A 13,500-nucleotide genomic window follows, 5' to 3' on the forward strand; every position below is an offset into this window, starting at 1 on the left:
CTTTCCTTTGCCGACAGTACTGTTGTAATAACTAATATTGCTCGATTTACTCCAATTCTATGCTTAAATATGATCTGGCAATAAATTTACAGTATCTTTCTCTCTACAATACAGCGGTTAATAATTCTGGAAATGAGTTTGGGAAAACAATCAAGATCCCCTTTACCCCATTACGAACTACATGTATTCCAGTAAATTTCATCAAATTGCTGTCCAGTCAAAACAAGAGACAAATATTTCGTTAGCTCATAAAACCGAACAAAAGTAAAGTAAGCAAATTTATGTTTCAACAAATTTTATTAACAGTATGGATACAGCATCTTATTCATAATAGAAAAATTCAACAAAACTGAATTATGATGAAATAAAGTGAATTTTTTCATCCACACATTTATTGGTAATTAATGAAATAATAATATTAACAATCACATGTATCATGTGATTTTGGTCATGTCTAAGCCATATCTTCACGGTCCATACATCATTTTCAATTGAACAATTCTTGGTACAATTTTTATTTTACTTCCCCATTCTTACCTATATGATACTTACGACACACATACTTACAAACATAACCCCTTCAGGCGGGTGATATGAAGGTTTAAGCCGTCCCCTAACCACTTTACTCCACTGCACCATGAAAAAAGCAAAATATACATCTAATTTGGATATTCTTTTTTCTATGAAAAGTTTAGCTCTGCCAAGTCCTGGTTATTGTCGAGCTACATGTAGGTCATTAAAACGATAGTTTTTAAAACGTAAATAAAGTGTATTTTTATTTTCTACAATTATGAAGAAACTAACCATATAGTTAATTTTTAATCATTTTTACCAAAGACTCATGTACCACATAATGTACTTATTACACACTAACCATATGTAACAAGGGAGATAATTATGCAACCCTTGCTAAGCAATCAACAATAATCTGCTCTTAACATTTTCTTAACACAATACTCTTGTATTAAAGGGAAGAGTTACTGTACTTTGATAGACATACTGTCAAAACTAACACTTAACACATTCTTTCAGAGATTTCTTTTGTATTAAGCAATGCAATTTAACAAGACTAGAATAACTTATTTTTACATTAACATACCGTACACAAATTATACATCTTAACATTAAGGACATGTATCCCACCAAAGTTAGTTACTTACACAATAAGTCCTCCAAGGAATTTTTTTTTGTACATCTATACAGGGTTCCCGCGGCTTCGTCAAACATTTTTTCAAGGATATTCAAGGATAAATGTACATTTTTTAGCCTAAAGTTACAATTTTTCATCTTAAAAATAACCAAAACATTACCAACTATCGTTATAATCTCATATTTAAAAGGAATTGAAGACATTTGAAACAAAATTAAGGATCTCAACTGAAACAAGGATATTCAAGACCTTGAAAATGAAATTTTAAATTTAAGGATATTCAAGGACCGCGGGAACCCTGCTATATATATTCAAAGGCAACCATAACAATCAAGGATCTTTTTTTTTTATATAAATATATGTGAATGAATAATACAGGTTTTTCGAAACTATTCCTTGATAGAAATGATTAGCCACTAAAATTCTTAAAAGTTATAAAATAATACTGATACAATAATTCATCGGAACTTAATTGTAACTTTTAAAAATTATACATTATCCATAATAAATAAGACAACAAATAAATACATGTAAAAACTAAGAACTAAAAATCATCAATTTCCAAAGCAACACAACTTAATACTAACCATTTAATCTAATGGTACTTTTATCTTAAAACTCATCGCTTCTCAGACCAAATTTTAAAATGGCCCTTTATCCTGAAAGAGAAAACATATGGCAATTATCATCAATCAAGCATCAAAACATTGAAAAATAATTTTGAATTTTGAGGTGGGAAAGTTGAATTTTTCACCACATAGTTTTAATATGCAACAAGGCACACAAAAAAAATAGGAACATGTATAGCCAAATGTATATTTGTTTTTTGGAAACAAGGAAAGATTGAATAACAGATACTGACAGTAGATACTGTATACTACACCGTTTAAAATGTCTTTCAATTCAAAAGATTTGAAATTTAAAGATGAAATGTTTCATTCAAGCTGCAAAGTAAATAAGATTGTTTAGTATATCTTATAGTCATACACATTTAACAAAAACATTACATAATTTATACCACAAACACATTATAAATAACAAAATAGAGAATAATAACAAAAATATTTAACAAAAAGTTGAAGAAATCTCTGAAACAATGTCAAAAATTTCTCCAATTCCTTTGTTATTTTTTTGTTACATGTACTTTAATAATTAAGTCAATATCTTTTTGTTCAAATAGTCTGTCTCTAACTCAAATGTTTTTTGTGATATCAGAGCTTCCTTTTCCACCAGATTGTCTTCTTGAAACACACTACAAGCACTTTTAAATTAATACTGTACACAATATATACATGTTAGTACACACAGTACAGTATAAAGGTCAATCATTTAATTTTCTCTATGAAATTGAAAGATAAATGATTTTACCATGAATGTCATATGGGATGGAATGATATTTTTAACACTATGATGGAGAATTGACATTTAACTGCTGTCGAACATAGGAATGATCACTATAAATTAAACTGGATTTCGAATTATTATTGCAGTCGGCACAAAATTCGAGTGAAACTCGTTGACCGGTGACATGTAAACAAATTCCACCAGTGCCATCCTCCTCAATTTCCGGTTCTGTACCTTGAGATAATCGCACTTCATTTTCTTTTGTGCTTACATTACTTACTGACCTACAGGACCTTGTCATCCTCCTAGTTTTAGAAGATGACGCGGAAAGTGTTTCATCTGCATTTTCATGTTTTCTTTTTAGTACACTGGGTCTTGCGGCGGACCTATCAATGTTTGTTTGACAAGAACTTTCTGTTTTATCATCAACAGACTTATTTCTTTGTGTTGGAAATTTGACATTTGGGGTTGTGTGGATGTTTTGAAGCAAAGCTGACAATGCTGACTGATTGGCTAAAACATTACTCAAATATTTGACTTCTGTTTTAAGTTTATTAATTTCATTGTCTTTTAAGTCTTCATTCATTCTCAGTCGTGTATTTTCATCTCTCAATGCTTTGACTGTTTTTTCCAAGTGTGACAAGTATTGTTTTTTCTTCATTCTATTTTCTCGAGCAGCAACCGCATTTTTGGACATACACTGGGGTTCCCCGTCTGCTGTTTTCCACATCTTTGCTCCAGGATTATTATTTAAATGAGAAACTGGAACTAGTACATGCGTTTTAATAGCATTCTTCAGCTTGACTTCTTCTTGTCGTCGTTGTTGTAAGATTTCAAGATCACTCATGCCGTTTGTTCGGCCATTACTGACCTCATTCTTTTTAACAGGGGCATTTATCGATTTTCCCAAATAAGAGCACAAATCAAGCGATTCATCATCGACAAAATTATCGTGAAAGCTAAGAAAATTCATGTCGTCATTATTTGAATTCATAAATTCGGGTAGCAGGTCTATTTCCTCAGTCTGGTCAAAGTGTGACGAACTACCTGATAGTGAGGCGTCCGACCGCGCTATCGAAAAAATGGCTTCCCTTTCTTCTGACAAAAGATTTTCAATATCCACTTCCACCGTCTGATCGTCGACATCAATCACTGAATCCATTGCAACGACTCTATACTTACACTTGTTTTGGACCAATTTATGAACTATTTAGTCTGCTTAAATTGTGTTTTTTTTTTAAATCATTTTACCTACCAAGCAAAGCAAGTAATCGTCTTTTGTCTCGTTCCGACAACGCAACCTCAACGTTTTCCAATAGATCACGTGATTAAATTTTACGCCAAGAGTTGTCTCCCCTGGACATACTATTCTCTTGCCGCACGCTTACGATAGTAATCATCAAATTTATACAGGAAAAATATATGACAAGGTCTTAGAAAAAATGTTAAATCTTTTGAAAATAAAGTAATCATTACTATTAAATCTCCCCAAATCTGTAAAGGTGACGCGAAAAAGAATCGAACAGCCGTTGAATTTTAAGTCGCTTACCTCAAAGCAAAATTAGTATTTCTTAAATGGATTTATCTCCCTTATATCAATCAGAACCGGCATATCAGCCATACTCTTCCATAATAAATATTACTATTAAAAAAAAAAAAAAAAGACCTCATCCCTTCGCCAAAATTCGACTGGTCACATCATGTCTATGCCCATCAGCCACTTACAACAGCATTTTTGTAAGAATTTCTTCAGAAATAGATTACTATACCCAGGCCATTAATTTGCAGCCCCCATTTGTTTCTATAATAAAATGAAATGAAATGGGGTTTAACGTTCTACTGTTTTGCTCCGAACTGGGCTAATGAAGACGGGCATACGCCATACAGTGTGCTATGAGGTAAATTTTGCCCAGACGGATGCACTACGGCCTACTCTTATATCGAATTCCAACTGTCAAGGGATCTTTTACATGCACGTCAATGTGTACTCAGGACCTTGGTTTTTCATCTCATCCAAATGACTAGGCAACTGTCCTTGTCAGGCCCTCCGTCCTGCACCACTGATAAGGGGGAACCACGCCAGAATATCTGGGTGAACTTTCTCGGCCAATGCAGGGATCGAAAGACCAGACCTCCAGGCCAGCGAGCCAGCGTCTTACCCACTTTTGACTTAGCCAAAGTGATCCCCTTTCTATAATAAAGAATTGTGTATCATTGTTTTAAGAAATAGTGCATAATTTATAGCATGATTACAGCGGTTCAGAGATAACGACTGAATACAGTATTAAACAAATAAATATTTTATTTGTTCATAATAATAATCAACTGGAACGAAAAAAAAATAATTAATATGACCTTTGCATAGGTAACATTCAGTACAATATGAAATGCAATAATCTATATACATGTAAACCATCATATCCCACCCTTCTTACGGTTTGATACAAACAAAACTTAAAATCTTCCAGTCCTGGAAAAACACCCATTGAACAAATACTTATTTGTATTCAAAAGTATTTATCACCAAATTCCTTCATACAACTGGATGCTTGGATGGCTGAATGGTTAGTTTGTGTGCGTTGTATCATATGGTCTGTCATTGAGTCAACTGGTGTGGTTTCGAATCCCCATTTGTATGTGACAAGGAGTAGGGTCATCTGTCCAACCTCGTGTGTTTTCTCTGGGTCCTCTAGATTGTTGCTAAAGACCCCTTCGTGCAAGCGAATTGAAATAAAGTTGAAACATGTGTTAGTCCCCAAATGGTCTAATTTGTGTCGAGTGGATGTTAGACCCCATTTCTCTCTCGCTTTCTCCCATACTTAACTAATGCTCTACCTTTTTATGATATGCCATACGCTAATAATAATAATAAAATAAATAATAAACGTATTGTCCCTGGACCTAAATTATCAGTTATCAAGATTAGTATCAGATTCAAAGAAGCAGATTTATAGAATTCTCTATCAAGCACTATTAAAAACAGAACATTTATATACTCCTTCCGTGGACAGATCATGGATATCCTGCAGACATAATATCATTGTTATATGATCAAGATGTTTATAGAGTTTATGTTGTGTAGGAAATATTTATTTACAATATTATTATCTGTACTATACAAGTCTTGCCATAATATATATTGCGTATTACACCTTTTGAAATATTTATTTACAAAATTATGATCTGTACTGTCCAAGTCTTGCCATAATATATACTGTGTATTACACCTTTGGAATTATTGTGTAGGAAATATTTATTTACAAAATTATGATCTGTACTATACAAGTCTTGCCATAATATATATTGCGTATTACACCTTTTGAAATTATATTTACATATATGTACATATATCTTTTGTGTATAATCAAGATGTTTATAGAGTTTATGTTGTGTAGGAAATATTTATTTACAATATTATTATCTGTACTATACAAGTCTTGCCATAATATATATTGCGTATTACACCTTTTGAAATATTTATTTACAAAATTATGATCTGTACTGTCCAAGTCTTGCCATAATATATACTGTGTATTACACCTTTTGGAATTATTGTGTAGGAAATATTTATTTACAAAATTATGATCTGTACTATACAAGTCTTGCCATAATATATATTGTGTATTACACCTTTTGAAATTATATTTACATATATGTACATATATCGTTTGTGTATAATCTTTTTTTGTCCTTCTATACTTGCTGTATTTTTTATTCTTGGAATTTGGCAAATAAACAAACTCCATTACATTCTCCAAATATCCAATGTGCTATAAATGACACATATATAAAACATTTCCCATTTCGGATTATTTTTGATGTGCTGGGTCCCTATAGCCTTTTACAACAACAGGGGACTGGAACCAAAGATGGTCATCATCTTGATTAATTGTCTGTGCTGGAGTAGTGGCTTTATGATTTATTCGATCAATGGGAGTTTTACTGGCAACAGGGGTTTGATATTTATGGTGACCAAAAGAAATTCTTCTGGAAAGCAATTCTGATAACGAAACATCATCTAAAGCAGTAGCCGACATGTCAATGTCTAAACTGTCCAAACAGTCTATTCCAGAAATGTCAAATTCGTTGGCATCGTGCGTTAAATCGTGGGTTAAAACAACTGGTTGTTCGCACACACAGTTGAACATAAACTGTTGTCCACGACTCGATGTCTTGAAGTTGTGTTTTGGGGTAAACCATTCTATATTACAGCCCCTGGGAGCTTTCAATAAAACTGTCATATTAGTTGGTGAAATACCTTTAATATTTCCCAATAAATCTTGAGTTATTAATTGTCGAAATAATGATCTTACACAAGATTTAAACACAATATTTTCAGCATCTGGACTCAATGGGGGCATCTGGATAATGTACATTTCCTTCGGACTAACAACAGTACTTCCCAACACTATCATTATCTGGCTAATCTCTGGGCAGTGTTCGAATGATTTTTGAATATTTTCAAAAATCAAGTCCAGGTTTTCTAAAGCTGATGATGCTTTTCTCTCTGTTAATCTATTTTTCAATTTTCTTTTTGAAGACAAGGGCATCTGAAATTTAAAAAAATAATAAATTAAATACTTTTAAAATGATTTATTATATGAAGTATGTGTATGATAAATTTTAATTATTAAATTGTACAATAAAATTATGTTATTTAGACCTCTTTGGTACTTGTAGTGGGATCATTGGGTATTGTGGTTTACTCATGTCAGTCAGTAGCTACGAGAACGTAATAAAAACGCTGAGTAAATACTGAACACGGAGGGTTGAGAGGTAAGGTTTGTTATCTAGTCAGTCAGTAGTACTAGTGCAAGACAGAGGGCCTGACATGGTACAGATTCTAGTTATTAGTAGAATGTGAGAAAATCTCAGGTCCTGGATGTATACACATAAAAAATAAATAAAAAAAATGGACAGTTCGAATTTAAAATAAGAGCAAGCCATAGTCGATAGTGCCACTACCCTGGAAAAAAATTCTTCTCATATAGTCATACAATACGGCATATAATTATACATGTCATCATTACTAAAGTAGGATGTTAAACCCCATTTCACCTGTCCTGTGTAGGCATAGCCATCCATAGGCATCACAATGCAAGATGCCGATCCGATGGTTAACTTTTAGCCAATTTAGTAGGCATCATTTCATAATCCAATTATCGATTGCCATCATTAGATTAATGTAATAAGGTATATAGCTTTATATTGTGTACCGGTACCTGTTTTTGACGCATTTCGTTCCTCTTTTCATTTTCTCTACTTTCGATTTCTTGAAGCTCTGAAAGTTTTTTCAATTCTCGTTTAGCGTGGTCAAACGGCACAGGAATTTGTTGCCGTTCATACATAAAGTACTTAACAAGTTCATTAACCATTGCACCTCTAGTTGTTGAATGTAATCCACCATCAAATATTAAATCGCAGGATTTATTTACATTTTCTTTTACTCTGAAATTTAACCGTTTATTTAGATTACCCGCCATTTTTACCTTTTGACAGCGAAGATTGGTAAACGGGAGATAACTCATCAAGAAAATATGGATGCAGACCATCGTTTATTGTTCCTTTCCCTATCTTCCCTTGGCCATTTTTGTTTACTTTTTGGTTTAGAATTGAAGAAGAGGGTTTGAAATGGCATATTTTCCGGCATTCGAATCCCTTCATGAGCAGAAAATAAACTGTTATGGCGGGTGTGTCAACTGTCAGTTGGATTAAAAAAGAGGCTTATCAAAACAATTTACAAAAAGGATGCCAAATGTGAAATTTTCAATTTGTCCATCTTTGCATATACATAATAAACAAACTTGAAATTTCTTTTGACTAATATTCCTGTCTGGGATTTAACTGACAGAATATATGCAAGGTATTCAAAATGACCAGCACCTAGCAGCAATTAACAAAGTCATACTGAAGCACATTCAAATACTTTTTGGAACTGTTATCTTACATTTATCTTGTACTGTATGTATGTTTTAATTTTTGAATGGATTGGATGACTAGTATTCATTTTTATGAACAATACCTGCAATTATCAAAATCCAAAAACTTCATAAAATATGGGACTTACAACACAACGATAAGAACAAAAATGTGAGTTTTGAAAAAAAATTGGGAACTTATTTGACTAAAATTAATATCTGAACCATGTTTTTTAACCATACTATCCAATGGATGTTTTATTTTGAAGATGGCAACAAAGAGAGAGAGAGAGAGAGAGAGAGAGAGAGAGAGGGAGGACAAAAATGGTTCAATTTTATTTCAATAATTTGCTTGTGCGTAGGGATCTTTAAAAGTGTGAGGAAAATGGACAACCCATAGAAAACCCATGACGTTGGACAGGTGATGGCAACAAAGAGGATAAAATAAAGAACCATATTTTTTCAGTGCTACTTCTTTGTTTTTATCTTAAAGATGCCAACAATGAAGATACAATCAGGATGTTAATCAATTGAAAAGTTTATAATTCACTGTCTTATTCATATAAAAATAAATACCCAAAAGAAAACATCAGCTTTAAAAAATAGTTTATTAAAACTGTTAAATTCAAATTAATATACATGTCATTTTTAGAGATAAAAGATTATTAAATGCTTAAAGAAATTATTTGAGTTTTTTCTTTACCATGGTTTAATTGTACGGACATATTCCTTGCTAATAAAAAATCATAATAATAACTCAGCATATAGCTGGACTAACATCAGATTTTACACCCTAAAATTAAATATTTCACACATACACCAGATTTTCTGAGGTAGATACTAAAGTAAGATACTGATATATGTCCCAAGACAATGACTATAATTCTGATATTCAGGTCCTCAGACTAAGATAACATCATATAATACACAAAGGGTTTACCATAGTATCCATGTGGACTCCAGTCTTATAATAAAGCTTGCAGTAATGTATCCAAACTTCACAATAGTGAGATCCTTATATGTTGGTAACGATGTCGACTCCAGCTTTATAAAAAAAGCTCACCTTAAATATATGCAACCGGCACAATATTGGGATCCTGATATGTAAACTTCTTTAATAAATTTTTTTTTTTAAATATCAAGAGTATGAATAACATTAAAAAGATTTTGAAATACAAAGAGTATTAATGACATTAAAAATACTAGACATGTATATTGCACTTTGTAACAAATAAAACACAAATTTAAATTTGCTTTCTTTTGGATGAGCACTTAATTCAGTATATCACTGTAGTTCTTAAGTTCTTCATAAATAATCAATTCTTAATAAAAAAAAGTAAAAAAAAAAAAAGAACCGAAAACTACATGAGCTATGACTAGTGTATTATTGGGTTATAATATATAATAAATATAAATTATGACTAGATCGATTCAATCAAATAACATTTTTGGCAACATTGGGAGATGATTTATGCCCTATATCGTGGATCATACAAGACACAAATGAGATGCAATGATATGTACATACGGTTGATTTCTAGTGTCATATCTAAAGCACAAAGGATGAGTATCTACACATTTACAACATTCATACTATTATACAGAGTTTACAGCACTCTTATAACTCACACTAAGTTATAGTTTACAGAACACTATAATAAACAGTTATAACTATATACACACTTTTAACTCACACTATAAACAGTTTACAAAACACTTTAATACACAGTTATAACTCACACTATAAGCAGTTTACAACTCCCTTTTATACATTTTACAAAACACTATAATACATGCAAAATACAAAACACTACTATACACTTTACACACTATACAATGAAATGTTATCACTAAATCTATTTTGGCAACATATAACTGGAACACTTTTTGATTTGGATCTTAAAAAATGGAAACTGGTCTTTTATATTATAAAACAAACTGTAATGAGTCAATGTATAAATCAATGAACCATTGTGACTAGTATATGATTAACATAGTATAAATACTCCAGTCAGTGTATAAATCAATGAAACATTGTGACTAGTATATGATTTTCATAATATAAATGCACATTAAAGAAAATACTCCAGTGCAGTATTTCAATTATCCAATTTGGCATGTTTTGAAATCACTCGGATGAGATTTTTTGGAAATGTTTGAGTTCACAATAGTGATAATTCTGGAAATGTTTTGAATTTGTTTTGATAATTATTGCTAAAATATGTTTGAGCTGTAGTTGAATGATTATACATTAATGAGCTGGTATTAATAAAACATATCAAATGATTCAAATGGTTATTTAGTATTAAACTATGTTATGTTACACTATCCTTTAACATAACTGCACCATAAACTGGCAGCAAACTGGATGAGTTGGAACTGATAAAAAATATCATCAAATGTTTCAAAAAATTATTCAGTATTAAACTATTATATAATACACTATCTTTAAAATGAAATGTGGTTTGACGTCCTCCTGTTTTGCTCCGACTGGCTATAGTGTGCTATGAAGGAAATTTTGCCCGGGCAACGGCACTATGGCCTATTCTTATATCGAAATGCAACTACCAAGGGATCTTTTAGGTGCACGCCAATGTATAAACGTGACATTGGTTTTTCACCAAACGTGACCTTGGTTTTTCATCCCATCCAAACGACTAGACAGTTGTCCTTGTCAATCCGCCCGTACTGCAACACTGACAAGGGGAAACCACGTCGGAACATCCCGATGAACTTTCTCAGTCAATTCCGGGATCGAACACACTACCTCCAGGCTAGCAATCCAGTGTCTTACCCACTTAGTAACTGCACCACAAAATGGCAGCAAACAGGATGATACGACTATGTAAATTAGTCTCTGAATATTGCACGATTATTGCACACACTATTCTATATTAATGTCATAATACTGCTGATTTTAATGAATGATAATAAAAAAAGGTTTCTAAAATTTCTAGCTCAAAACTTCGCAATATGTTCTATTCAGCAAAGAGCGAAGTGTTTTTGCTAATTGTTGAAGTTGTTCACATTTTTTTTCTAGCTGCATTTCACGTTTAACGGTATCGCGTAAGGTCTGTGTTAACTTGGATTTGTCTGTGAATAGATTTTTATTTTCAGATAGCTGAAAAGAAAAATAAAACTTTAACATATCTGGATATTAGAAGTAACTGAGACAAAAATAGAACAATAATTCTACAAATACAATTAACATTAAAAAACAGATTAAAATACAGATCTATATTTTGTTTACTTTTTTTAAATTTCGATGGCCTCTACTACATTAAGATCTGACCAGCTGTAGTGGTAGGTCACATCAGGGGGTCATACGAGTGGCTTTTGACCCTATGACATCAGACATTTGATTAACCAATCATGTTTCTGGTAGGACACCCACAGTTCCATGCAAGAAACGCCAAGAAGTCGCTGCAACAAACATTTCATTGGCTAATCCCTTACATTAATCATAATGCGTAGTAAAATGTAGTAAAGACAAGTAAAACGAAATTTTGAACTATAAAAAATGAAATAAAAAATTGTTTTAATCAGATTGATTATAAAAGATGAAGGGGACAGCAAAATATATGCTGATCACTGTTTCTAGTATTTTTCATGATACAAATGCAGTTTACACTACCTGTCTGCTATCTTTGTTTCTCAGTAATAAAATGAAATTGGGTTTAATGTCTGTATTTTTCTCCACCGACTGGGTTAATCAAGACAGGGATAATGAAGATGGACTTACGCCACACAGTATGCTATGGGGGGAAATTTTGCCCAGAGAGCAGCACTACGGCCTACTCTTATTTCGAATTCCAACTGTCAAGGGTTCTTTTTCGTGCACGCCGATGCGTGAGGACTTCAAGTTTTTGTCCCATCTGTATGACTAGACATTGTCCTTGCCAGGTGTTTCGTGCCGCACCATTGACAAGGGGAAACATTTTTCAGAAATCCTGGAAGTTTTAAGAATTGAAAGTTTTCAAGTGTTGTCCATTCAGTTGAATACATAGGTTGTTTTAAAATTGGACATAAAACAGGTCTGTTCTATTTGAGATATTTTGATGTTTGTAAGATGCTGTAGGTTTGTTGTTGGCTATATGTTTATTTTAACTCTATGAAAGGATTGGACATGGTTTCAGGTATTTAAATGAAATTCAATGGGGTTTAACTGGGCTAACGAAGTTGGGCATACGCCATAGTGTGCTATGAGGAAATTTTGCCTGGGCAGCAGCACTACAGCCTACTCGTATTTGTTTTACCCATCTGAATGACTTGACACTTTCCTTGCCAAGGCCGCACATCCTGTACCACCATGGACAATCCTGACAAACTTGCTAGGCTTACACTAGAAGTGAACTTGAGACATCTTAGTTTTCGAGCCAGCGCCTTACTCACTGATCCACTGCAACTCCCGATTTGTTGTAAATTAATACTCACCATAGTACAGTATTTGTCGTTGACTTCAATTAGAGAAGATTTATACTGTTCTAACTTCTGCGTTAACCTTTGTTTATCACCTTCAACAATCGCCATTTTCTTATTATGACCTTGAACCAGATCTGTCATTATAAAATTGTACAACCTGTTTAATTTTTGTAGAGCAGCCAGATACTCTCTAAATTATATACTGTTATAAACAGGTCATAGGTCATCAAATACATTCTAAATTATACATTGATACTCTCTAAATTATATACTGTTATAAACAGGTCATAGGTCATCAAATACATTCTAAATTATACATTGTTACAAACAGGTCACAGGTCATCAAATACATTCTAAATTATATACTGTTATAAACAGGTCATAGGTCATCAAATACATTCTAAATTATTTACTGTTACACACTGGTCATAGGTCATCAAATACATTCTAAATTGTATACTGTAACACACATGTCATAGGTCATCAAATACATTCTAAATTATTTACTGTTACACACTGGTCATAGGTCATCAAATACATTCTAAATTGTATACTGTAACACACATGTCATAGGTCATCAAATACATTCTAAATTATATACTGTTACACGCTGGTCATAGGTCATAAAATACATTCTAAATTATAAACTGTTACACATAAATACAT

General features: G+C 32.5%; 3 protein-coding genes and 1 long non-coding RNA gene across 4 annotated transcripts in view; all 4 read right to left on the bottom strand.

Moving 5' to 3' along the window:
- Positions 1–278: 278 nt before the first annotated feature.
- LOC126820468 (uncharacterized) lies at positions 279–3,842 on the bottom strand. The gene is made up of 3 exons (XR_007679964.2): positions 3,750–3,842; positions 1,738–2,094; positions 279–630 (listed from the first exon to the last, which is right to left on the bottom strand). It is a non-coding gene; the product is annotated as an uncharacterized LOC126820468 (long non-coding RNA).
- LOC126820452 (uncharacterized) lies at positions 2,104–3,812 on the bottom strand. The gene has a single exon (XM_050548451.2). It carries the CDS (start codon positions 3,654–3,656, stop codon positions 2,556–2,558), a length of 1,101 nt encoding a protein of 366 aa, XP_050404408.1. The 5' UTR covers positions 3,657–3,812; the 3' UTR covers positions 2,104–2,555.
- Positions 3,843–4,780: 938 nt separating the features above from the next.
- Positions 4,781–7,977, bottom strand: LOC126820461 (MAD2L1-binding protein). The gene is made up of 2 exons (XM_056101033.1): positions 7,717–7,977; positions 4,781–7,044 (listed from the first exon to the last, which is right to left on the bottom strand). Exons 1-2 carry the CDS (start codon positions 7,975–7,977, stop codon positions 6,304–6,306), a joined length of 1,002 nt encoding a protein of 333 aa, XP_055957008.1. The 3' UTR covers positions 4,781–6,303.
- A 1,036-nt stretch (positions 7,978–9,013) lies between these two features.
- The window catches only part of LOC126820414 (ninein), a 39,531-nt gene continuing 35,044 nt past the window's right edge, over positions 9,014–13,500 (bottom strand). Inside the window, exons 34-35 of the mRNA XM_050548335.2 lie at positions 12,847–12,968; positions 9,014–11,533 (exon numbers count right to left, since the gene is read on the bottom strand). Coding sequence (XP_050404292.1) covers positions 11,366–11,533; positions 12,847–12,968 — 290 coding nt within the window. The 3' untranslated portion in view covers positions 9,014–11,365. The remainder of the gene's footprint in view (positions 11,534–12,846; positions 12,969–13,500) is intronic.

Source organism: Patella vulgata, chromosome 5 (genome assembly GCF_932274485.2).
Source record: "Patella vulgata chromosome 5, xgPatVulg1.2, whole genome shotgun sequence".
NCBI lineage: Eukaryota > Metazoa > Mollusca > Gastropoda > Patellidae > Patella > Patella vulgata.